Source organism: Malania oleifera, chromosome 3 (assembly GCF_029873635.1).
Source record: "Malania oleifera isolate guangnan ecotype guangnan chromosome 3, ASM2987363v1, whole genome shotgun sequence".
NCBI lineage: Eukaryota > Viridiplantae > Streptophyta > Magnoliopsida > Santalales > Ximeniaceae > Malania > Malania oleifera.
Genome location: NC_080419.1, coordinates 73,027,590 through 73,054,102, shown reverse-complemented (window position 1 = coordinate 73,054,102; position 26,513 = coordinate 73,027,590). Strand labels below are relative to the sequence as shown.

General features: G+C 36.2%; 1 protein-coding gene across 2 annotated transcripts in view; it reads left to right on the top strand.

Moving 5' to 3' along the window:
• The first annotated feature begins 8,563 nt into the window (after positions 1-8,563).
• Positions 8,564-26,513, top strand: part of LOC131152270 (tryptophan--tRNA ligase, chloroplastic/mitochondrial) — a 55,457-nt gene continuing 37,507 nt past the window's right edge. Inside the window, exons 1-4 of one of the 2 annotated variants that reach the window (XM_058104047.1) lie at positions 8,564-8,848; positions 9,003-9,161; positions 11,748-11,835; positions 17,592-17,633. In XM_058104047.1, coding sequence (XP_057960030.1) covers positions 8,781-8,848; positions 9,003-9,161; positions 11,748-11,835; positions 17,592-17,633 — 357 coding nt within the window. In that variant the 5' untranslated portion in view covers positions 8,564-8,780. The remainder of the gene's footprint in view (positions 8,849-9,002; positions 9,162-11,747; positions 11,836-17,591; positions 17,634-26,513) is intronic. The other variant, XM_058104048.1, reaches the window with a different exon arrangement.

Sequence of the window (26,513 nt, the reverse complement as noted above, 5' to 3'; positions counted from 1 at the left end):
TATGATTCAATATGTAAGCTCAATGTGGTCTAAAATATCAACTCTCAAATAAATTTACTATCATTGTAATGAGTGCGTGAGAGTGCAAACCTAAATGATCTTTGTATCACAGGATATTCAATCTAAGTGCTCAAACAAAGATATTAATCAAACTTCATATATTTCAATCAACGAGTTTTCTCAATACATATATGTATATGAAGCTCTAGCAACGTATAGGTTTGGTTTGCAAAAAGGATATTCAATCTTTGTATTCAGCAAGGGATATATGAGTTAACGAACATTGCAACAAAGATTTTATCACACTAGCAAATATCTCATCAAATATTTTCAAGATAAAAACACAGTAGATATTTGAAAATGTTTTTGCAACCAAAATGCAAATACTAACTTCTTAAGAAATTGCAATGACTATGCAATACTCAGAAGTTTTATATAAGTCTTCTTAGGAGAGACTTACTAACAAAGTCCCCTAAGAATACTTAAGGTTTGGCTCTCAAAAATAAATCCGACAATCCAGAGATGGGAGAACAAACCAATTACAACAAGCACTCAAAATCAACTTACAAATGATGTAGGCAATATGAGAAGGTAAGATTGAGTGTGTGGAGCTTGGAAATGAGTATTATAGGGTTTTGGATTTTCAAAGAATTTTCCCTAATCAAAGTGGCTAATCCCCTCTTAATCTTTGCAAATGTACCCATATATATAGCCATGGAAGGAAATATGACCGTTGGGGACCTATAGGGTATTATTAGAAAAATTTAATGACGTTTAAGGCATTTTAACCCTGTTTAGAAAAATATTAACCACGGTAAAAATTGGACCAACCCGAGAGGTCCGGTCGACCAAAAGTGGTTCGGTCGACCAGGACTCAAGTGGCTCGGTCAACCAGGGGCATTTTGAATTGAGTGGTCGGTCGACCGGGCAACGGCGATTTCCAAAAACACCGAGGTTCGATCGATCGGGGCCTTTTTGAACTACAGGACTCGGTCGACCATACCGCTGGGAATTCTCCCAAGACCCCTCGGTCGACCAGGTCGTTGGAGTACAAATCTGGTCGGTCGACCGGGAGGTCAAACTGTTGACTCCCAGGTGGTTCGGTCGACCGAGGTCAAATGACCTATAAGGGCTCGGTCGACCGGGCCTGGGTCAAATAGTTGACCCGGACTGGTTTCGGTCGACCGGGCCAAATTGAACTAAATTGGCCGGTCGACCGAAAGTGCACCAAGTGTGCATTTCGGTCCCGTATCTACCCAAACAATTCCTATTCAAGTGCCTAACAAATATATGTGAATATGTGTGTGTCCTAAGGTCACTTTGGGGTCCAATTTGAGATCACCGAAAAAGTCCGGTGTCGGTCGACCGAAGGTTCACCCTAAGGTCTTTCTACGGTTCGGTTTGAGCTTGCAAATTAAATCATGTTTGTGATGTATGTGCTTATTACAAACCGAAGAACCCTAATTACTATTACAGACAATTTTACTGAAAATTATTACAATTAAGAGTTATGAAATTGTCTTCAAGCCTTTCTTGCTTTGTACACATCTTGATCTTATCATTCTTGATTCCTGCACAAAACTCAACCACTCATTAGATACAATGAGTATTTGTCATAATCAAAACCGGGCGTGACCAATAAGGTCAACAATACTCATCAACAAAAAGATACTGAGACCACCTAAAAGTTCAGAGTAGGTTCGTCAACAAATACAGGGGATTCAGAGATGAACACAATGTAGTGGTTCATCGACGTACACAAGGTACTTGTTGATGAAAAGAAACTGAGACCCATTTGAATTCAGAATCGATGATTCGTCGACGAACACAGGGCATTGTCGATGAAGGAACTCATGGGACTCATCGACAAAGTTGTGACCTCATCGATGAATGTCGAGCTGCAAACTGCATTAAATGCGCTTAAATGACTAGTTCTCAATTTGTATTATGTCAATTAATGTCCAACGGCTCTCCAATGCTCAGGTCATCCCTTTGGCTATTAAAATGGGTCTTATGCATTTATTTCAAAATAGTTAAGCAATTTGGTTGTTGAGAACAATTATTGTGCATTCATACTAGGGTTTCACTTTGTGCTCTCTTGCCCTTTTGCCCTTTTGCTTTTTACTCTTGTTTACACACCATTTGCAAAGAGGGAATTGTGTGAGGCTTATATTGGGATATTTAGCTCAAAGAGGAGCATTCTACATTGTATCTACTTGCTTTCAAATTCATTGTATTGGAAGGTTCTTTGTGAGTCATTATAAGGTGACTCTAGGTGAGCACCATTGTTAAAGCTCTTTGTGAGCAGCTGTTTGTAAAGGCTTCTTCGCCGGGAAGGAGGGTTACATAGTGAATTTGGGGAATCCTTGAGTTGGTCTCAAGGGGTGGACGTAGGCTCGGTGCCGAACTACGTTAACTTCATTGCGTTAAGCTTCTTTTATCCCTTCTCTTTTGTGTTGCTCACTTATTGCTATTTGTTTTATATATATACTGTGATATAATACCCTTGCTCTTGCCAAGAAAACTTTGTGATTGTAGAAAAAGTTGTATATCCGTGAAAGACGTCTATTCACCCCCCTCTAGACGCATATCTGGGCCAACTAACACAATCATTAATCTAAATCCCAATATACGCTCAACTTTTTAAATTTACCAGTCTCACAGCTCAAAAATGAAATCATCTAAGGTTTACTATGGCTTTTCTGAGGCCGTCGATTGCTTCATAAAAATCACAGGAAATCGTTGACGTATTTACGCCTCCAGGCTACAAGACAAAATATTATACTTCTCAACACCTAACCTACCATTTCCTATCGTCATTATCACCTATTCCAATACTCTAGAATTAATCATCCCTAAGTCTGCAGAACCTAAAACCTAATGCTCTAATACCAAAAATGTAACGCCCTCAACCCAAAACTAGGGTTCAGAGTGTTATTTAAAATATAACTCTGATATCACCTTGTGATGCACCGAACTCGCCAAGTGGGGCCCTGGTGTCATGTGTTCTATTACCTATACCTAACTCTATCTCAGTTATGCAGCGAAAATAATAACAACTCCTCATTAATATACCAATGTTTCTACATCTATATAACCTCAAAAGTATAAACCAACATTCAGTATGCACAAATATTCACAACTCTGAAAACATAAATATATTACAACCCCAAAAATTATAACCAAAGTCTATACCCTCTCTTTTTTTCAAAAATGTTATACTAGCCCCGAGCTCACTAAGCTCGATCACGCGAAGGTCTTGAAAAGGATAAAATTCAACTATCGGGTGAGATACATCTCAGTAAGGATGGAATACATTAAATCAGTGTGTGGGAATCATGAGGTTTAAGTACAATATATATATATATATATATATATATATATACATATATATTCATTATTTTCAAGTGAAACCATAATTATGAAACCATTCTCTATTCCTACTCAAACACATGTAAGATATTTTACCAACGAGAGTTCCCAAGGATAGGGGTGATTATCCGCCCATATAAGTAGCACCCCTCTGCTCTGATACCTTAAGCAACCTATGATCACAACTGAAGCATATCAAGGCACTTACCTTACTCAGTAAGCCCTCAAGTGGTTAGTTTATCTAGTACTCACACATTCACACAAAGGTTTACAGGAAGAAGTTCCTGAAAATAGGAAAAATTACCCGCCCATACAAGTAGCTTCCCTCTTCCCTAATACGTTATGCAGTCTGATATAGCTACATCTGATACCAATTAGGGCACTCGCCTTTCTCAACAAGCCCTCAGGTGGAGTGTATACTTCGTTCAAATACATACTATAATACAATATATAATACATTTCTTTCTTTACTTTGTATCTGTTATCTCTATATTATTCACTTCACATTTCACTTTTCACATTCATATTCATATTCTACATTTCTCATTTGTATAGTCATGTCTTCTTTCACATGTTCTGTTTTTATATCATTCTTGTCTGCTGTTCTTATATTCGTTGTTCTCATATTTACTATTCTCATATCTACTGTTCTTATATTATCAATGGTCAAAATAACAATTATGCGTTTAGAACTCTCTATACTGATGGAAAATCATAGTCATGCTTCCGCCCCATGACGAGTTGTGCGGGTCGAAGGCTGGACTTAACCCTGGTCGGCCCACCAGAGTAAATCAGCCAAATTCTATAGTTTGTAGGTCCAATTGACTATTCCCATACTGGTTTAAACTCTAGGGGGACCCTACCCTTCCCAGCACAATCAACCATCCCGACTCCACACTCTCTCTAAAACATGTGGGTGCATTAGCGCTACCAAAAATACCCATAACAGTACTGTGTCTATTCTGGTCCACCGGAGTTCTCAAACCATACACTGTAATTTAACATTCTCAAACACATGCAGAATAAATCATATCACATTTTAATTCTCAATGCATTTCAAGTATTTCCTGTATCTCATACATATATCATAGTTCAACACAGAAACTTTATTTTACTTATGCCACACAATTTAACAACATATTTCATACATTTACTGTAAAATAAGGCAACCCACATTCATCATTCATATACTAAAAATATACATTTAATTTCTCACACAATTATCCAGAAAATTTGTTGTTTTAACTTTCCACTTTTACAAATAATATCTAGTAGCACAACTCTAACCTCAGAAATTTACAATTCAAACGATCGGCTTTTCAGAACTCACGTGAAAATCATATACATATACACATAAAATTTCCATTTTTCATCGGTTATTCCCTCAAAAATCCTAGTTTAATATATTCCCCTTACCTGATTTCCTGAACTATGCTAGTAGGGACCCCAAAACAATGCTTGCAGCGCTCATCCGAACTCTGATTCAATAACCCTAATTTAATCAAATCAATCATAAATAAAATACTATTTTAACATTTCCTAGGCCAGTAAATTTCAAATAATAATTAAACTCCTGAAAATAACAAAATTTTCTTAATTCCCTAAATCCCACTCTCACTTTGAAGTGGTACCTAGGACCCCCAAATTGAAAATTTGCTATAGCCAAAATGACGACGATCGAGACTAGGACTTCATGGTGGTGCCCGATCGTCGATTTAACTGAAGATTTAAAGAGAATTTAAGAAAAGAGAAGGAGTATACCTTTCCCCAAGAGTGGTGTCTGCGTCGCTCTTACGACAAATTCACTTTAGTAAGAATGTCAGTGGCGGAGATAGGAACCCAACGGTATCTTCCGTTTTTTGCTCGGCTGAGTATTTGCCGAGAAATTGAGGAGAAAGAAAAGGAGGAACGGAGGGAAAGTTGAAAGCTGGAGAGTGGCACAAAGAGATTGCGTGAAACATAGAGAGCGTTGGAGAGGATGAAGAAATGGAATTCAATTTGTTCCAATCCATTTAATTCAATCATTATTTTATATTTACTATATATATATATATATATATATATATTCACGCACCAAACCCGCAAATGGGCCTCAGGTGTGAATTTAGTAACCTAACCTATCTCTGTATCAATTAAAATCATACATGATACTACATTGAATGAGGGTTTGACACCGTGGGGTATACGTAAACCCTATACACATTCACATACACATACATACACCTCAAATACACAGCAGAAATATTCTTTCTAATACATACAACTTACCATACAATGTACCATACTAGAGTCTATACATAACTAGGGTCTACATTCCAAAATACCATACATACCTCAGGTGTCTACAAAACCCAATACTGATCACCTAGTTATAGAATCCGTACTTATATAAGTACTCTACGTAGCTAACTGACACCCACACTCCGAATGCTAGGATGCTAGTTACAGCTACTCGAAGGACCTGAAAAATATTTGTATATTCGGGGTGAGACACCTCTTAGTAAGGAAGAAACACATGTTATATCAGTGTGTGGCATACAAGTGTTATTTCAGTGTAAAAAATAGCACGAATACAATTCAGTACAATATAGTTCAAGTATTTTTCACAATCCAATTTCAGTACATACAATACCCAAACATATGATCAGTGTCGTCACACTAAGCACCCAATTACCCTGCGATAACCGAAGCCTCAAAGCGATAACGTTGCTAATATGAGCACTCGATAACCTGCAATAACCGAAGCCTCACAGCGATATCGTTGCCACTACGGTATCAACTCACACCCATCGGTGACCAACTGAAAAGATCAGGTGATATTTCACGCCCTCGGATATAGAGCCGGTCACTCTCGCCTATGGAAATTAGCTGAGACATGCAATCAATGTACGATAATTAGCCACCCCTAGCTAATTTACAAAACCTGGAACAATTTTGGAACTTATGTCCCTATACTCATCAGTGCACGGTAATTAGCTACCCCTAACTGTTTTACAAAACCCTATAACATTTTACATACAACATTTCATTCTACATTTATTTGGTATACAACAAATCATATCGTTTTCAGTTCAAGAATATAGTTTAATAAAAATATGGGTATAGTCATCTTAATACTACAGTTTTAATACAATATACGATTCCTGAAAAAAAAAAAAAAAAAAACTAAAGATGATGCCTGAAACCCCCAAATTTTCTCAAAAACTATAACCCAAAAATCCTGCATTTCCACCTCATAGATTTTTTCAAATAAGTAGCCAAAACATACATACAATTGTAAACTATATGTTTACCAATTCCGATTTAAAAAATAACTGATACAAATAGAATCCTCTTACCTTTTCCCGAATACTAAAATACGAACTCTATGGCTCCGAAACTACGAATTGACGAATCGAGTTCCCAAAACCTAAACATCCAAGAACTATACTTCACTATAATTCTTACTACTACATATATACTGAAACGAAACTGAAATCGGACCCTTACCTTGGTTTCGGGCCAAAACCCAAAAATCCTCGAAATGAATTTCCTATCTGCTAAAAACATAGAGCTTCTCCTCCTGATCCACATGGTAACATCCGATTGTTAATTCCGACAACTGATGGCTTGAAATCCTAGAGAGAGAGAGAGAGAGAGAGAGAGAGAGAGAGAGAGAGAGAGAGAGAGAGAGAGAGAGAGAAAGAGAGAGGGTTTGTTAGCAATGAAGAAACAAAATATCCTTTTTATAGACCCTTGACTCGGTCCAATTCGTCGACGAGACGGTGCCTTCGTCGACGAATCATCCACACATTTCGTCGATGAACCGGCTCCTTCGGTGATGAACTGGCTCCTTCGGCGACGAACCCTATTATGATATTTTACAACACGTTCGGTATTTTTTCGTCGATGAGACTCTGAATTTAGCAATGAAGAGTATGAGGACCTTCGTCGACGAGAACAATGACTTCATCGACGAAGCTTGCAAAATTTACCTTTTTATCCTTTTGTTATTTATTAAATCTGAAATTCTCGAGTCGGGTTCTTACAATATATATATATAATCTTATATATATATTTATTTATTTCAATTAGTTTTTTTCCATACTACTCCTTTTATTTGTTTATTTAATTAATTAATTTAATAATGTTTAATTATTAATTGATTAATAATATATATATTTGGAATCAATACATTATCCAACGTTTCGTCCCATAAAGGATTTGTGTGATCTTGAGTGTTCTCCAACCCTTCCTTACAAAGCCTGTATCTGCTTCTAAACTTAGAAGTTTAGAAGATTATTCCAGTGTAATTGTTCAAAAGTGGTTACTATTATTCAAAAGGTGTATCTTATAAGTTATTTTGTTACTAAATAAAGAAAAATATTTTTTATTTCCATCTCCTTCACAATTCGATTTTGTTTTGTCTCAGATTTAATCTCTTCTAAAGGTTATTTTGTAAGTAATATTTTACTACTTTTGTTATTATTTTGATTTGTTATTTTGTATGTTTTATTGTTTTATTTCTTCAAAAAAAGATCCTGCGTATTCGGGTATCAGAGTTAAGTTTTTCAATATTTCTTTGATTTCTGTATTTACATGATCAATTTCACTAAGCGCTTGTCCAGCTTGTTAAATCCATTTGGTTAGCCCAGGGTTAGGGTGGTCCCGGTAGGTGGTCATGTTTAAGTTTTGATAGTGTAAATTTAGTAAATTTTGAAAATAATAAAAAATTTAGTTAGAAATATCTTGAAGAAGGGAAAGTTTGGAGGAGAAAGTTCAAACTCTAGAACAGGATGAATCAAGTTTACAATACAAATTTAAAAAGAAAGAAATTCAAATTTCAATAAGCAGAGTTGAGAAAAGATTAACAAATTGGAAAAGAAAAGATTTGCCAAAATAAGATGTAAACGAATCTGAAAAATGTCAAGATCTAAGTCACAAATTATTAAACAAAAAGGTTCTTTAGAAATCAATAAAGAGTATGTAGTAAAAGTTGTTAATAAATCAATTTCAAAGATCTTATAATATTTAAATCAAATTATGATAAAATTCATATAGGAATGGTTTGGGTAGGTATTTTTATTTCAACAAGAGCCGGAATATAAATTTAAAATTTAAAATTTAGAATATGATAAATTTAAATATAATTTTATATTATATCTCATCTAAATTTAACATAAATACATATCTAAACGCTCCCCCCAAACCTAGGGTAATATGTTTTTACCATTCTCAGGCTACTGTTGCAAAAATACTAGCCTGCGAAGTGGACACAGGGGCCGCCCTCCCAACTGCGAAGTGCAAACAGGGCCGCCCTCGCCAACTGCTCTATCCTAATTCGTTCATAGCAGGCAACCATCAACCTCGAAAGAGAAAGAGAAAGAGAAGAAGAAGAAGAAGAAGAAGAAGAAGAAAGAAGTGAGAAGATGGGCTGCTCCTTTTTCTCTCACATTCTCGTTCTCTCCAACACTTCTCCGCGTTTCATCACTTCGCTGTACTCTCTCTCTCTCTCTCTCTCTCTCTGTCTCTCAGTACACGCATATCCGTGCACGTGTTTGTATCATTTGATTTAATGATCCATTCAATGAGCTTGACGCAGTTCACCTTTCTTCCTCAATCTATCTGTATCACCATCCAATTTTAATCAGGCCATGCCGTGGAATTGCAAGTAGATATATGAAAAGAGCGGTTTCTAATCGTCAGCGCAGGCTTCTGAATGGGCATGGCTTACCGGGGTTTCGATGCTGCTGCAGTGTCTCGCCCTCGCAGCCTGCTGTCTTGGATAGTTCTTCAGGCTCTGTAGTAAAGTAATTTCTTCCTTTAATTGGTGGCTTATATATGATATTTCGGTTGATTTTTGGGCGAGGTTTTAGGTGATTATTTTTTGGCCAGAAAATGTCGGCTCAGGTGGATAAAGATTGAATTTTGTACAACTTAGATGGTCACTTTTTAATATGTTCAAATTTACTTGAGTTATTTTCGCATGGGAATAATATGAAATTTAAGATATTGGCCCTGGTTTTGGTACTTGCGAATTCGAGATCAGTTTCATGTTATTATTATGTTTAATTTATTAGCTGATTACAAAGTAATTAGGAGCAATATGAATACGGGACACAATTTAATGGAAGCATTTTGCTTGGCCAATGGGAATATGCTCTCTTTATTTTTGTTCTTCGTGCATCATGTTGAGCATGGCTTGGAATCATAACCAAGATCTATAGTTACTTTGTGGGGCAATCTCTTATTAGTTGTGTTTGGAGACAAGCTCTAGATATTTTGGATGTCTTCTGGTTCTGAGACCTCACCTTTTGCATTTTTTTTTGGATAAAACTTAAATGGATTAGGTGCATTCAACTTTAAGGGGCAGGGGGATGGACAATGTTAGTTGTCCCATATTTTCCTATGCTTGCTTCCCTTCTTCTTTCACAGCCGCATGGTTAAAAAGATCTAGAGATTTTTTGTCTTCTTCTTCTCTCTATCACCCCCCCTCCCAAAAAAAAAACCTTGGTTAATGATAAAAGAGGGCAAAAAAGATTGACCTCTCTTAAAGTTTGGCAAAAAGATGTGGACCTCCTTGATATTTTAAAAATCTCATAGATCTCCCCTTATGTTTTGGAAAAAATGCAAATGCCCTTAAAGTTTAAAAAATCCCACGGATTTATGTTGATATTTGATTTTTGAACACTTATACCCCTTCCATGGCTTGTTTTTTTGACAAACATCGAGGCAAATCTACGTCTTTATACCAAACTTCAAGGGAGGTCTATGAGATTTTTGATATGGAGGTTCATGTCTTTCTGCCAAACCTCAATGGTTTTAAAACTTTGGGTGGGCGGGGGATTTTTGTCTTATAGCCAAGCTTCGAGTCCCATGCCTTTTGCCCTAAAAAACTAGTTAATGCAATTTGTCAATTTTTTGGGCGTTACTGCACTTGAAACTATCATCCTCCCCTTCTATCACAAGGCTTAGGCTCTAGAAATAGTCGCATTCTTCATTTTACAATTGATGTGTGAACCTTCTGTCAGAAGCTTTATTTTTCTACTCTGTTATTTTCCTTAATTTTTTGAGGAAGCCTTGAAATTAAGGCTAGGCTTTGTTGGTAAGTGTTGACTTGATGGCATGTGACCAATGAAATTGGATTCACACTCAAGTGAAATTAGAGCAAAACAGTTCATGATGTATATACTGAATGACATTTTTCTTTTTCAGTTTTCTGTTGTTTGTTAGTACATCTATTTTTCAGCCATAATTTCCAGGTTGCTATGGAAACCTGTCACCCAACAATATAAAAACCATGAGGATGCTTTTTTGTTGAATACAATAAAGCTGTTTTGCCAATGAATAAAAATATGATATTGAGACAGTTTAATGGTTTGATTGTTGTAGCATCTTTAATTAGCTTCTTTTCTTGCTTCATGTTAACTGTTTTCTTGAAAACCATTTGCTTATTGATAGAAAAAAAAAATATTGATTTTGCATATTTATAGTTATGTCTGTATGAAATTGTTCTGCCTATCACAATTTAGCTTCACATTGCGGCAGTGTTAAGTTTATAAAGTAGTGTGTTGGGCGACAAGGATCACACCCACTACAATTGGGAAAGAGACAAGATAAAATTGCAAGAAATAAAAGAACATTGAACAACAACAACTCAAGAAGTTTACATGCTTTGACACTAAGCCTATGTGTCCATGTCCAATTTGACAAGAGTTATAACTTATAATTACTATCGTGGCGTAGAGAAAAATAATAGAGGGGAGTTTATCACTCCATCCCCACAATTGTGAAAAACCTACAATCCTTTCCTAACCCAAGAAAAGATATGTGTGGATGGAAAGGTGAACCCCTTTACAAACTCTTTTTTGGCTTGAGCTTACACTTCACAAGGTACACCACACCTTCCCCTTCATGACCATGGGACTCCCCACTCCTTATATAGGTCCAATATCAATACAATTGTCCCCAGAAACAATGACTTCAAAAAGATATGTTGTTGCACGCTTGGGAAGTTAAGGCATGCACATTAGCCCATAAGGAGTCTTCACCAAGATACAAGGGTCAACCATGCATGCCTTGGAAACAGAAGCTCCCACTAATAGAAAGACAAAACCAGGACTAATTAAGTTGTCTTGAGAATAAGCTTGGCATGGAAATAGTTTCCATGTTAACCAAACATTTATGCCTTGTGCAAGGTCCAACGTAACACAATGATATTACAATACTTGGAAAATGCTTTATTTTGCATGCACACATTCTGCATACAGAATATGCATATGTATTCTATCAAAAAATAAATTGAAAAAAAAGTGTATGCTTGTGTATGTCTATGTACGTTTGCAGATGTGTGTTCTTTGGATGCTGGTTGTTTTATTTAAATTCGTAATTTTCAGGAAAAGGATAGTTTCTGGAGTGCAGCCGACAGGATCTATACACCTTGGGAATTATCTTGGCGCCATTAAAAATTGGATTTGTCTTCAGGTTGCCTGGACTTTTTGTATTTTATTACAATGAAGCATTTCCAGCTTAGCTCAAATTACAGTACTTATTGCCCTCTAAATTTAATAACATTATGGCATCAAGAATGTTATGAATCCCTAGGAACATTTTTTTTTTTTGGACATTATTTTGTAATATATTGAAAGAGTGGAATAGGGTATATGCTCTCTCTCTCTTTCACACACGCACGCGCACATCCACGCAGTTTTTCATTGGTTTTCCTTGAGCTGATGTGAATATACCGGATGCCTAGTTTGTCTTCTGTGGTGTGAAAGTTTTAACTTGAGAAATTTAGTTGATCCTGGTTTTTGAGAGTTGATATCCAGCTCGTGCATAGGTTAACTTCTTCTTTTGTAAAATTTCTATTTACTTAAATATTCTGGTCATGTTGAATTTGAATTATACACAATACATACAACGCAGCCTTGTCACTGCCATAAATCGTCACAAGTTCTTTAGGGATGGAACTCATCTTTTTCAACAAAATTTCAAACAAGGAAGTTACACATCCATGAGGCATTAACTTTGAAGTCGGCTTGAGCAGTAGATATAACTATAACCAAATGCTTTTTCCCCCCTTCATGTCGTGTGTTTTCCAACTAGCACAAATTCTCCAAGCCTTTTGCATGCATCAGCTCTGTCCAGCAACACTTGACCTAGAAACAGCCTAATGCTTTTTGGCTTGTCCATGTCATATATTTTTCTTCTCCATGTTATATTGTTTCTCTACTAATATACATACTCCAAACCTTCTACACATATTGGAATGACATCCTGGAATGAGAATAACTATTTTTGGTCTTCCAACTAGAAATGAGAATGAATTATTTTTACTGAATCCTTACCAAATATTCACTGGGGAAACCCTACAACTGATGCTTTGCACTTATACCACCTGGGTTCATTGAGAAATGGGCAAGGGTGGAGTAGATCTGGTCAATCTAGATGGTAGAGGGCTAAGAAGTTAGCATAGGAAAGTAGGATTAGATTAGCAACTTAGAATATAGGATCATTTACAAGAAAAAAAACATGGTGATAGTGAATACAATGATTAGAAGGAAAATTTACTTAATCTGCCTTGAAGAGATGAATTGGGTAGGGGAGAAAGCTAAAGAAATTGAGAAATTAGGATTTAGACTTTGGTACACTAGAAAAGAGAAACAAAAAATAGGGTGGGAATCATTTTAGACAAAGATCTAAAAGATAATGTAGTAGATGCTAAAAGAATAGGGGATAGGGTCATAAAATTCAAGATAGCTCTAGGCCTAGAGATAGTAAATGTCATTAGTGCATATGCTTCCCAAATAGGCTTAGTAGAAAACCTTAAAAGGCAATTTTTGGAAGGCATGGATAGTATTATTCAAGAGATACTAGCATCTGAAAAGACATTTAGAGGAGCTAATTTGAATGGACACATTGGAAAGGACAGTATAGGTTATGAGAGGATACATGGAGGTCATGAATATGAAGATAAAAATGAGGCTAGTGATACAATTTAAGATTTTTTTAGGTCCTATGATTTGGTTATATTGAACACTTACTTTATGAAAAGAAAAGAACATTTAACAACTTTCAAGAATGGCAACATAAAATCCAAATAGATTTCTTCTTAACTAGGAAGGGATTGTCTATCATGTAAAGATCGTAAAGTTATCCTAGGTGAAAGTTTGACTACACAACATGGAATCCTAGTATTAGATATATATACTAAAATATGGAAGAGAAAAAGCACCAGAAATCAATGCAAGAGGATGAGGTGGTGGAGCGTAAAGAAAGTATAGTAAAATTCAAAGATAAAATGATTAAAGAGAATGATTAGACAATAGGGGATAAGGTAGATGCGAACACTATATAACTCTATCATAACCAAAAAGGTTTTAGGTGAATTCAAAGGAAGATACTCGGGCAGTAAAGAAAGTTGGTGGTGGGATCAAGATATCCAAAAAGCTGTAAAGATGAAAGAAACAAGTATTAAAAATGGCAAAGTTGTAGAAATATAGAAAATCTTGAAAAGTATAAAGAGGCAAGAAAAAATGTAAAAAAGGCTATTAGTCAAGCTAAACATAGAGCTTATGATACTTCATGTAGTAGATTAAGTACAAAAGAAGGAGAAAGAGACATTTATATACTTGCCAGAGCTAGAGAAAGAAAATGCAAAGATTTAGGTAATAAAAAATGTATGAAGGACGAGAATGATAATGTCTTAATCAAAGAAGAAGACATAAAAGAGAGGTGGTGGAGATACTTTAATAAGTTGTTTAATGAAAACCAAATGGAAAGCTTGAGCTTGAAAGTGACAAATGAGGAAAAGACTAAAAATAGGAGATTTATGCATAAAATTAGAGCCCTTGAAGTTAAGATGACTTTAAAAAAAATGAAAAGTGGGAAATCTATAGGACCAAATTACATGCCAATTGAAGTTTGGAAATGTTTAGGAGATAAAGGAGTATATGATTAACTAATCTATTCAGCACTATTATAAAAACCAAGACAATGTAGAGGAATGGAGGAAAAACAAATTAATACCTTTATACAAAAAACATTCAATATTCAAAATTGTAATAACTATCGTGGAATTAAGATTATGATTCAATGATGAAACTATGGGTAAGGGTAATTGAACAAAGAATGTAACTAGAAACGAGAGTTTCAAAGAATCAATTTGGTTTTATGCTTGGTAGGTCGACAACATAAGCTATTTATGTTTTAAGAAGATTAATGGAAAAGTTTAGGGAAAAGAAGAGGGACTTGCATATGGTTTTTATTGACCTAGAGAAAGCCTATGATAGAGTACCTAGGGAAGTTCTTTGATGGGTTCTGGAGAAGGATTCTGCAGTAGATATATTTAGGTCACTAAGGACATGTATGATAGAGTAACAACTAGCGTTAATATTGTAGAAGAGGAATCTAAGGAATTTCCAATCGCAATAGGTATACCTCAATGTTCTATGTTGAGTCCTTATCTTTTTGCTTTTGTAATTGATGAATTCACTAGGAATATCCAAAATGAGCTCCCTTGATGTATGTTGTTTGCAAATAATATTGTTGTTATTGATGAAAGTAGGAGTGTTGTGGACTCTAATTTCAAAAGCATTTCCTAATTTCAATTAGAAATTCGTTGGGCCCCATAGGGATAGCCCTTCAAATTGCAAATTTTTATTCATTTTACCATTTAATAACTTATATCAAACTCTAGTAATTAACTATTTTCAACTTGACAATTTAAAACAAACTTCTCAAGTATTTAAATATTTTTTATCGGATGAAAATAGGAGAATTCATAATCCCGATCCGTGTAGTAACATCATTTTGAATCCATTCCATTTGAATTGGTACTTTCTCCATCACAATTATTGTGAAGAGACGTCCAAAATAATTAGTCTTGAATAGTTTTAACCATAAATAATCTCTTTGCCATCCCTTCAAACAAGAAAAAAGACTCATTAAATTGTGAAACGTTACCTTGCCAATCTAGAAATTAATAACACTAGTAGATATCGATATCTTGGATCTATTATACAAGTGGAAGGGGAAATTGAAGAGGATAAATACATGGAATTAAAGTAGGTTGGGTAAAATGGAGGAGTGTGTCAGGCTTGTTATGTGATCGTAAAATATCCTTAAAATTAAAAGGAAAGTTGCATTAGATGGCTATAGTGCCAGCTATGCTTTATGGATTAGAATGTTGGGTAGCTAAGAACATGTACAAAAAAGTAAAAGTTGCTGAAATGCGAATAGTAAGGTGGATGAGTGGTATAACATTAAAAGATAAATTAAGAAACGAACATATACGCAATAAACTAGGCATAGCACTGGTCAAAGACAAGATAAGGGAGGGCAGCTTAGATGGTTTGGGCATTTGAAACACAGAACTAGTAATGCTCTTGTGAGGAAGAGTGAGTTAAGTTATTGTTTCTGGTATTAAAAGGGTAGGGATATACCTAAAATAACTTGGAATGAGGTAGTGAGGAAGGATTTAAAGCTTTTAAGTTAAGAGGAGGAAAATGCTTTCGATTGGGTGAATTGGCAGGAAAGGATTCATGTAACCAACCTCTCTTAGTGGGACGTAAGGCTTCTTGTTGTTGTAGTTTTGAGAATATTAGAAGTCTATAAAAAATGTAGGTAGCGTACTTCTTTCCAGGAGCTCTAATTGGAGTTGTTTCAGTCTTTTTTTTTTTTTGGAATTTACGATCACCCCAACTGCATAAAAGGTGACTGAGAAATTATAAAGTGATATGACAAAGAATGCATTTATACATAATCCCATGACAATATATGAAAATTGAAAGTGTGTAGAAGTTGCTAACAAAGCAACGAGATTTGATATTATTATAGGCAGTCAAACACATTTAAATTTTTTTCTTAATCTTATTGAACATTTTCACCTATACATTTATTCTGTCTGACATATGAGGTTGAGATTTAACTTGAAATTGCAGTGACTACCCATAAATACATTGTCTGTATGATCAGTCCTAATTATAAAGGCATGGGTTTGCTTGCCTTCTTCTAAAGCCAAAAGACCACCACAAGCCATCAAAACACTTCCAAAATTATACTGAATCCATAGTCAAGTCTTCCAACCTCATCCCTCTAAACAAGTCAACCGCCCATCTCTCCAAAACATTCCGAGTAAGGCATGTAATCATCATTGTCTATGAAACTGAATCTTTCTGTGTCATACCATGAAATAACTGCTCTGATTCTAGGACCATCTCACACTGCAAAAGCCCAATGGTCACTGTATTACACATGACCAAATTTCTCTCTGCCATTCCATCAAAAACCCCCTTTGCATCATAAATTAGCCTTGTTTTCACATACATGTCTACCAAAGGGTTACCCACATGCCACAAACACATAGGAATCAAAACCAAATTTGACTATTTGCTGATGATTTTTTGGACCCAAATTTTCAGCCAAATTTCACATTGTTGAAATATGAGAAGTTCAACAAACACAATCACATTAAATCCAAAAAGGACAGATGCAGAATCATTGAAGATTAATAGAGAAAACAAAAATCCTATAAACTTGGATAAGAGAGAATTTCAAACAAAAGCTTTTATTTCTGAAAATATTTAAAGAAGTAGATAATGTAATCTGTCTTCTTACTCTCGGAAAAAGATTTTTCATTTTTTGAAGAAGAGTAAGAAGAAGATGAAGAAGAAGAGATATATGTCTGTGCTGGTTATTCTTCCGGCACTTTGTTCTGCCTGCCAATAGAGCCGAGTCAGCCATGTAGTAAATTACATCCATCCTCTAATGGAAATCCAGTAATAACTAATCTTTTATTCCAGGTCGTTCCTTAATCCTTATATTCCCATTCCAAGCACACGGACATCCAAGTCTTAGGAATGAAGACTTCATTCCCATTCCAAGTCTTTTATTCACAGTACCCGAATAAGGCCATATAGGATTTGATTTCAGCTGGCATGTCACATGTTATCATGGATTAAGTGTATGTTTAAATCTCATTTGTGCTTATGCTTGTGCTTAGAATCAGCTTTAAATTGTGCTCGCATGTGACCTCACTATATTTATATCCAGGTACAAGTAGGGATATCTCTATATTCTAAATTTCTAATTTAATAGATTCTACTCTCTTTTTATAATTTATACTTTGACACCATGTTCAAGGAACCATTTATGTTGGCTGGGGGGGTGTGAGGTTCAATTACTGTACTTGAACACACACACATGATTTGGTAACACATGCTCATGTTTCCTTTTTGCAGGATATTTATGATACTCTCTTCTTTATAGTGGATCTTCATGCGGTATGTCTTGAATTGCAGTTGATGCATATAAGTTTCAAGTTATTACTATTATTCTATTTTTTATCTTTTTGACAGCCAGCATAAAACTAGTTAGTTCTCGTTGATATGGATCCTTACTAATTAATAGTTGGGGCATTCCCTGTTAGTAATATGTTTCACTTATACCAGCCAAGGGCAGTGAAAAATAGGCAAGGGTGCATTAGTTCGTTGCTTAGAAGTACCGTGTTGTGTTGTCACTCCAATACTCAATACTATGCCAAGTATGCAAGGGTTCTTAGCCATTCCAAGCATGGATGGATAAAGAAGCAAGTTCAGGGAACTAGCATTAGGTTATGGAGATAGTAGACATGATGAGTGGAGGAAAAATTAACACAATGTGCTAACAAGAAATTAAGTGGGTATGGAAAAAATCTAGAGAAATTGATAAGGCAGTGTTAAAATATTGGTACATAAGGAAGGAAAAACATAAGAAATAAAGAGCGGGGTAGGTATCATTATATAGAACGCTTAAAAGGTGGTGCTCGAAATATTAGAAAAGTGCGGGGATAGAACTGTAAAGAAGTTGTTTTAGGTGAAAAGATGGTGAGATGGTCATATAGGAAAGGATAATAAGGGTTAAGAAGACACATGAAGGACACTAACTTGGAGACAAAAATGAGTGAGGTGATATGATTTTAGAATTTTCTATATCATATGATCATATAGAAATAAAAACATATTTTAGAAGGAAATATAAGCAGTTAATAATCTTCCATATTGGATAAAAAAAGAAGAAGATAAATGCAGTATATCTTTTCTTAACTAGGGGAGTAGACTGAGTGTCATATGATCACCCAAGGATTACAATATGAGAATATAAGATTGTGTTTGGGGTAGATAAGTGAATTGCATAAAATGGATGGGAAAAAAATAAAATATATCAGTTTAAGATAACTAGGTAGTGGAGCTGGGGAGGGTGGGCCTTGGATCAAAAGCAAGGTCGCTCCTCTGTGACTGGTTGGTCACAGGTTTGAGTTGAAGGAAACAACCTCTTTGCATAAAAGCACTGGTAAGGCTGCGTACACTCTAACAACCCTCCTCCTACCCTTGCAAAGCGGGGAATCTTGTGGCCTGGGGACACCCTTTTTTTAGGTAGTGGAGCCGGGGGAGTTGGGTTAGGGAATGTAACAAAATATTTAAAATGATAAAAGATGCTATTGGATAATAGAAGATGGTGAAGAGGCTGATAGTTTATTGGAATCAAATGGGAATGGTTAGTCATGTTAGAAGTGTAGAAAGAGAGGTTTTAGGAGAAACTAAAGGAAAGATGTAATTGGCGAAGAGAGTTGATGGTGGAAAAAAAGGAGGGGGGGGGGGACAGACGCATCCAAAAAGCAATTAACACGAATACGAAGTGGTTTAAGACTAGGAAACAATATGTTAATAGAGAAAAAAAAAAGGGAAAGAAAAGAATGCAAAAACAAGTAGTTAGTTATGCTAAATTTAAAGCATATGATAACTTTATGCTAGAGTGGGCACCAAGGATGGAGAGAAAGACATGCTGGCTTGCTAGGGCTAGAGAAGCAAGAGTGGAAACCTAGGCGAATATCAAATGTAAAAAATTAAGGATTATTGCATGTTAGTAGGAGAGCGAGACATGGAGTTGTGCAATGATTCAGAGCGAACTATTCTTTCGATTTTTTCTAAGTACAAGAAGAAGACAAAAAGAATTTGATAAAATATATACATATATCATATATACATGCATACATATAAATATATTTTGTAGAAAAGGAAATTTATTAAGAGAAGAAGAATGAGGGAAGATGCAAAGAGGAGGACAAGGCATACCTTAAGTGAACTAAAATACAAATAGAACCTTTAAGAAAAAGGGCAGCCCGGTGTACAAAGCTCCCACATATGCGGGATCTAGGGAAGAGGCGGACCTCGATGGGTCTATAGTATGCAGCCTTACCTTGCATTTTTGCAAGATGCTGTTTCCACGCCGCGAACTCGTGTTTACCATTGTGCCTAGAAGCAAAGCTTTCTGATTCCTTACAACATCACTTCAAGAGACAAAAAATAACTGTTCTCTGAACAACAAAGTGAAGCAATAAGGACCACCTTGCTTCACACTAGAGGAGTAGGTATTAGAGTCTTTGAGGATTCTCGCCCTAAGATCATATCAAACACGAATCTTATTTTAATAAACTATTTTATGAAAACCTAATTATGGAGCTTAAAACCTAGAATTGACAAATGAAAAATAGGGTTAAAATTTTGAGATATACACATAAAATTAAGTACATGAAGATAGACATGGGATTAACAATAGAAGATCTGTAGGGCTGGATGGGATCTAAATGTGTTGGAGATGATGATGCAGTATGGTTGACTTGTTCATTTTACAAATTAGGTACTAAGAAAGTGCTGAATGGATGGCCCAACTATTCTGCAGTTGGGTCGCTTGAATGGATGGGCCCAAATTTTGATCGACAAAACCGAAGAGGATTGTACGAAGGAGGGACTACAATCTCATTTATCTTATTTGAACCAAGCTAAAAGTCTCTCTTGGGAAGTTCAAGATGTGCTTGTATTTGATTTGTCTTCGAAGCAGAATTTAGGCACAAACTCGATATTGCAGTGCTCGTCTTTGAAGCAGACTTATGATGGTCAATAGGGTATTCCCTCTTCGTTAGAAAAAGTGATAGTATTGGAAGAAAAGAGGTGACAAAAGAAAGGTTCATCTAAAATAATTTCCCAAGTTTGGTTGATGAATCTGTTCGTTTAGTGGGAGAGGAAACTCTTGTGAAGGAGAGCACCTTTGGTGGGCCTTCTGCTGTGGATAAAAAGGGGGGTCTAAAAGAAACTAAAGTTTTGTGAGGACGAGATTCAGGGGAATAATGTTGTTTTTGGGGAAAAACCTACTGATGAGGAAAGAAATTCTGATAAATTTAGGGGTCAAAGGGTTTATGCAGACTAAAATCTCAAAGGATAAGACAATGGTTAGAAATAGGCCTAGGCTAAACCTTCTAAACTATATCTGGAAATTGGATCCTTCCAATCATTTTTAAAGTAAAATCTAAGTGGAGGCTTGTCTATCCCCTCATGCCAATTAAGTAAACTGTCCATTAGATAGGAGAATGTCACTAAGACCACAATCTTGGGTACAAAAAGAAAAAATCACTCTTAATAGTGGTGACTTGGGTTTGCCTTCATTTTTCATTGTAATTACAAATACTGTTGAAATCTGCCCCCATAGACGCCACCTCAAACTACAAAGGCTAGATGATGGGGATCAGCATGCCCTGCCTATCTTATTTTCAGATGTTGTGACACGTGGACGGCCTCCCGATGTCCACATTTCCTTTGATGATATGCTGACACATGGACGACCCCCAGATGTCCACATCAGCTCATAATTATTTTGTAGATGCTTGAAGACTTTTCAGCGTGAGAAAGACCCGAGTAGAGATGCCGAAGCAAGTCTGAGTTCAAGACCCATGTAGGGCCCACACGGTCTTGTGTGCCCCACACGAATTGGGCCTCCCTTTGACTTTTGTTTTATATTTAATTTGTAATCTTGCAAGACAACTTGCTTGCTTGCATGTGCATGTCTTAGCAAGTTGTGTGTATTGTAAGTTGTGTTAGTATTTATTATGTCTAGAAAGTTGGAGCATTTATTTTGTTAGTAACTTGTAAGAGTAATTAATGTGTCTAGTAAGTTGGTGTCTTTATTATTTGTGTTTCCCATGCTTGTGTGGGAATTGTTAGTTGTTTAATGTCTTTGTCCCCCCCATGCTAGCTAAGCTTATTAATGCTTTGCCCCTCCATGCTAGCTTATATATATACCCCTTCGTTGTAAGAATTATGTAGAGAGAAGAGAGAAAAGTTTTGAATATTGATATTGAAAGGATTTTGCTTTGCTGAAGCTTGTTATAGCTTTGTCCAATCCTTGTGATTGTGTTGTGAGAGGCTACGTTGTTCTCTCTGGAGATCAGGTGGTGAGAGACCACTAACCTATCCAACAACTCCATCTCTATATCCTCCCTCCCTCACTCTCACGGCAACCACCAAAGTTACATCCATACGGCCAGCACTTTCATATTACCACACAGACACCATCAATCCTTTGCATTGCTGCGTTCAATTGGTATCTCACAAGCTTGATCCAAGGACCTACGGTGTGATCCAACTGCATGTTGAGCAACGTCTAGCATCCATTGAAACTCTTGGTAAATCAGTATCTGTTTGAATCTTTACTAAATCTTGTTAAAGCCCTATCTTCAATTTCTGAAATTTCATATTTGATAAGCCTTTGCATCCATAGACTTCAATATTTCAGCTTGCTAGCTTGAAATCAGTTTTGGAATATTGCTGTGCTAAACATAGAATTTTATTCTTGAAATATTGAAATAACATCCTTGCTGCATCTAACTTAATACCTTTGTGAAAGAACCAATTGGGACTAAAATTTTGGACAACATCATACACCCTTTCAAAATTTCCCAACATGTGAAATGTTCTCGGATTTATTGTGTTTATGTTTGTTAGTCTAATTCTTAATTTAAAGTGTTTTGAATGTATGTGCTTGTGAGGGTTGAATCAGTAGGACTAGGTCACCCTCCCCCGTCCTACATCATCTTGATATCAGGGCCTAGGTTAGAGCCTAGGTTAGAATAGGCTAAACCCTCAAAGTCCCATTTCCTTAATCCGCAGGATTTTAGTTTTAGACTGAAACAGCTGCAGGATTTTTCCCAGAACGGCCCACCTATATTCTGAATTTTGGATGTTTGGAACTTAGTTTGGTTAGATTTACACTTGACCCTGCTTTGTGTGACCAAACACCATTCGAAGGGCTTCCCTAGAGTGTCCGAATCCTTCCCCAAACCCTAGGATGTCTACTCAAGTTAGGAATCCTTACCGAGGCCATAGGATTAAAGATGAAAGAGAACCATCTATGCTTCCTAGAGAAAGACCTTCCCTCCTTCCAAAAAGGCGAGTGAATCGCCAAGATGACTTTGCTATGAGACCACCACGTCATGAGTCCTATGCCCAACCTTGGAATGATGAGGACTATGACGTTGATGACTTTCACATTAGGAGACCTTACCGTAGTGACCATCGTGATCCTTACAAGGATGTAATGAGGACAGATGCCCCTACCTATGATGGGCAGATAGATCCTAAAGTCTTCCAAGATTGGTTGACTGGGATTGATGACTGGGATTGATTTCTATTTTGATTGGTGTAAGATGACTGACCCTCATCGGGTTAAGTTTGCAAAAATGAAGTTAACGGGGCAAGCCAAGCTCCATTGGATGAATGTCGAGAGGCAGGAAGTAAGGTTAGATCATAGACACATTGAGCATTAGGATCTAATGAAGGATAGGTTAAGGGAGAAGTATGTACCCCTTAGTTATAGAGTCCACCTTATAGATCAACTTTACAGTTTGCGTCAAGGTAGCATGATTGTTTCAGAATACATGAGTCAATTCGATGAGTTGTCTATAAGATGTGGTGTCTATGAGACTATTAGGCAGCAGATTTCCCGATTCCGCCTAGGATTAAAGCCTGAACTGAGGAGAAAACTGTTTTCCCATCATATTGAGTCCCTTGGATAGGCCTATAATTTAGCTCATGACTTTGAGCAAATGACTAAAGGGCCCATGGGAGAACGGTTTGATACCTCTTCAAATGAGTCATACTCTCGAAAGATACAAAGTTATGACAAGTCCTGACCAGCGCAATCAAGTCCAGTTACCTCCCGAGAGAGCAATTCCATAGTCCAACAATCTATGGACAGAGGAAAAGCACCCATGACTGGATCCTCTCACCATAGTTCTGGCAATGCAATGTAGTTCAGGTGCCATAAACAAGGACATTTTTCTGAACAATGACCCACCAGGAACTTGACGCTTGATAGGGAAGATGGTAAGTAAAATAAGAAGTAAAAGAAAGAAACTAGTGGAGAATCTTTGACTATCGTAAGTGAAAATCAATTTGAATAGGAGAGTCAAGATACTCAGGTAGTGAATGAGGTTGTTACTAAGGAGATTGAAACATCCCTTCTTAAGCATGACACACCACTGGAAGTATTACCTATACTTTCCAAATTTGAGGATGATATCTTTGAGCCACCTAGTGAATTACCTCCCAGGAGAGACAATCAACATGTCACTGACCTTGTTCCTTATTCATCTCTGCCTCATTTACCACATCATAGAGTAAACTCGATAGAACATAAGGAGCTAAAACAAGTGAATGAAATGAGGGAACATGACTCTATTCAGGATACCATAAGTTTATGTGCTTGCCCTACTCTCCTTACTCCCAAGGAATATGACATTTGGATTACATATATCCATGATAAAGCAACCAACAAGATTATCATTGAGAATAGGTTTCTCAAAACCATTTTTTACAATAGAGATGTACAACTCGTAGGTTACTTCTTGAAAGCCTTGTGGACTATGCTAGGCTCGTATTTTAGTGCCAATCAGTCTTTTAGTGCTTACTTCACCCAAACTAATTGGCAAGTTGAAGTAGTGAATAGGAGCCTTAGGGACCTATTGAGATGTTTGGTAGTTGAAAACATCACAACTTGGGATTTATGCCTTCCTGTGGCCAATTTTGTGTTCAGTAGTTTAGTGAATAGGATCAAAATACTTAGCCCATTTTAGGTTGTCAGTGGTTATCAACCTAGGAAGCCTGTAGATCTTATTCCACTACCACTTAAGTCTAAAGTGAGTGAGCCGACTGATGCTTTTACAAAGCATATACACAATCTACACTCTAAAATAAGAACGAAGGTTAATTTGAATATTGAACATTATAAATCTTGTGCTGATATACATTGCATGTTGAAAGAATTTTCAAAGGGTGATATTGTTATGATCTGTATTTGTCCTGAGTAGATTTCTATAGGAAAGGTGAGGAAGTTACATGCTAACAAGATGGATCATTTCAAAATTTTAAAGAAAACTGGTTCTAATGCTTACATGCTTAATATTCCTATTGATTTTAGCATACGCAATGTTTTTAATATTGAAAATTTAACCCCATTTCTTGTAGCATCTTCTTTTGTAGAACCTTCAAATTCTAACTCGGCAAGTGACCCCACTCCATTTCCCACTCTTGAACCTGAAAACTTGAAATTGCCTTTACCTCTACCCGTACTCATACCCAAGGTCTTAAATTTTGATTTCGATTCAAATTTCGAAGCTTCAAAAGTACAGAAATTTTGACGGAAATTTCGATTTCGATTTGAAAAAATAACGGAAATTAGTCGTAAAGCATGAAATTCTTTGTGAAACTTTAGAAATGGTTAACAAATATAATAATATAAGTTTTAGGACTAATATATTACAAATTAAATGCATCTTTGTTTTGTATGAGGTGGAAAAGTTGTAAAATAGTATGTGTATTAAACATATTTGTAAGATAATGCACATTAAACATATTCGGTTAATACAAATGAAATTCATAAATAATTTAAATATTATTTCTTTTACAAATAGTGATAATGTAGACATGAATGGCTAAATAAAATGTTATTGTAAGTTTATTTTTTCATATAATTTCAAAAGAACTTGTAATAATCTTTTGTTTCGATAAAATAAATAAAATAAATTAAAAGAGAAATTTCACTTCACTCTTAAATCTCTCATTTGAATTCTGATAAAATTTCATTGTATAGTTAAAATTTTGACAAATTTTGAGATTTCGACCAATTTCGGATGATTTGTTGAGATTTCGATGGAAATTATTCAAGACAGAAATCGACTGCCATTTTGATTTTGTGGGTGATGGAAATCGGAAATTTCGACCGAAATTTCGACAATTTTGTGGAAATTTAAGACCATGCTCATACTCAAGAGCCTTGATGCAATCTTGGATGACAAGGCAAAGTTCACACAAGCAGGATCATACCGCAAGTTCGTGGTCAAGTGGAGAGATAAGCCACTTCCCGAAAGGAGCTGGAATCTTAAGGAAGTTCTCCTTCATCTTAACCCGGAATTTTACTCCTAGTACTTCACCTCTAATTCTTTGGAGAAGAATTCTTTTGGGCCCGAGAGAGATGATGAGGATCAGCATGGCCTACCTATCTTATTTTCAGATGTTGTGACATGTGGACGGCCTCTCGATGTCCACATTTCCTTTGATGATATGCTGACACATGGGCGACCCCTAGATGTCCACATCAGCTCATAATTATTTTGTAGATGCTTGAAAACTTTTTAGTGTGAGAAAGACCCGAGTGGAGATGCCGAAGCAAGTTCGAGTTCAAGACCCATGTAGGCCCCACATGGTCTTGTGGGCTCCACACGAATTGGGCCTCCCATTTACTTGTGTTTTATATTTTATTTGTAATTTTTGCAAGACAACTTGCTTGCTTGCATATGCATGTCTTAGCAAGTTGTGTGTTGTAAGTTGTGTTAGTATTTATTATGTCTAGAAAGTTGGAGCATTTATTTTGTTAGTAACTTGTAAGAGTAATTAGTGTGTCTAGTAAGTTGGTGTCTTTATTATTTGTGTTTCTCATGCTTGTGTGGGCATTGTTAGTTGTTTAATGTCTTTGTCCCCCCATGCTAGCTAAGCTTATTACTGCTTTGTCCCCCCATGCTAGCTTATATATATACCCTTTTATTGTAAGAACTATGTAAAGAGAGAAGTTTTGAATATTGATATTGAAAGGATTTTCCTTTGCTAAAGCTTGTTATAGCTTTGTCCCATCCTTGTGATTGTGTAGTGAGAGGCTACGCCATTCTCTCCGGAGATCAGGTGGTGAGAGACCGTTGACCTATCCAGCAAGCCCATCTCCATATCCTCCCTCCTTCACTCTCACGACCACCACCAAAGTTACATCCACACCGCCAGCACTTTCATATTACCACACGG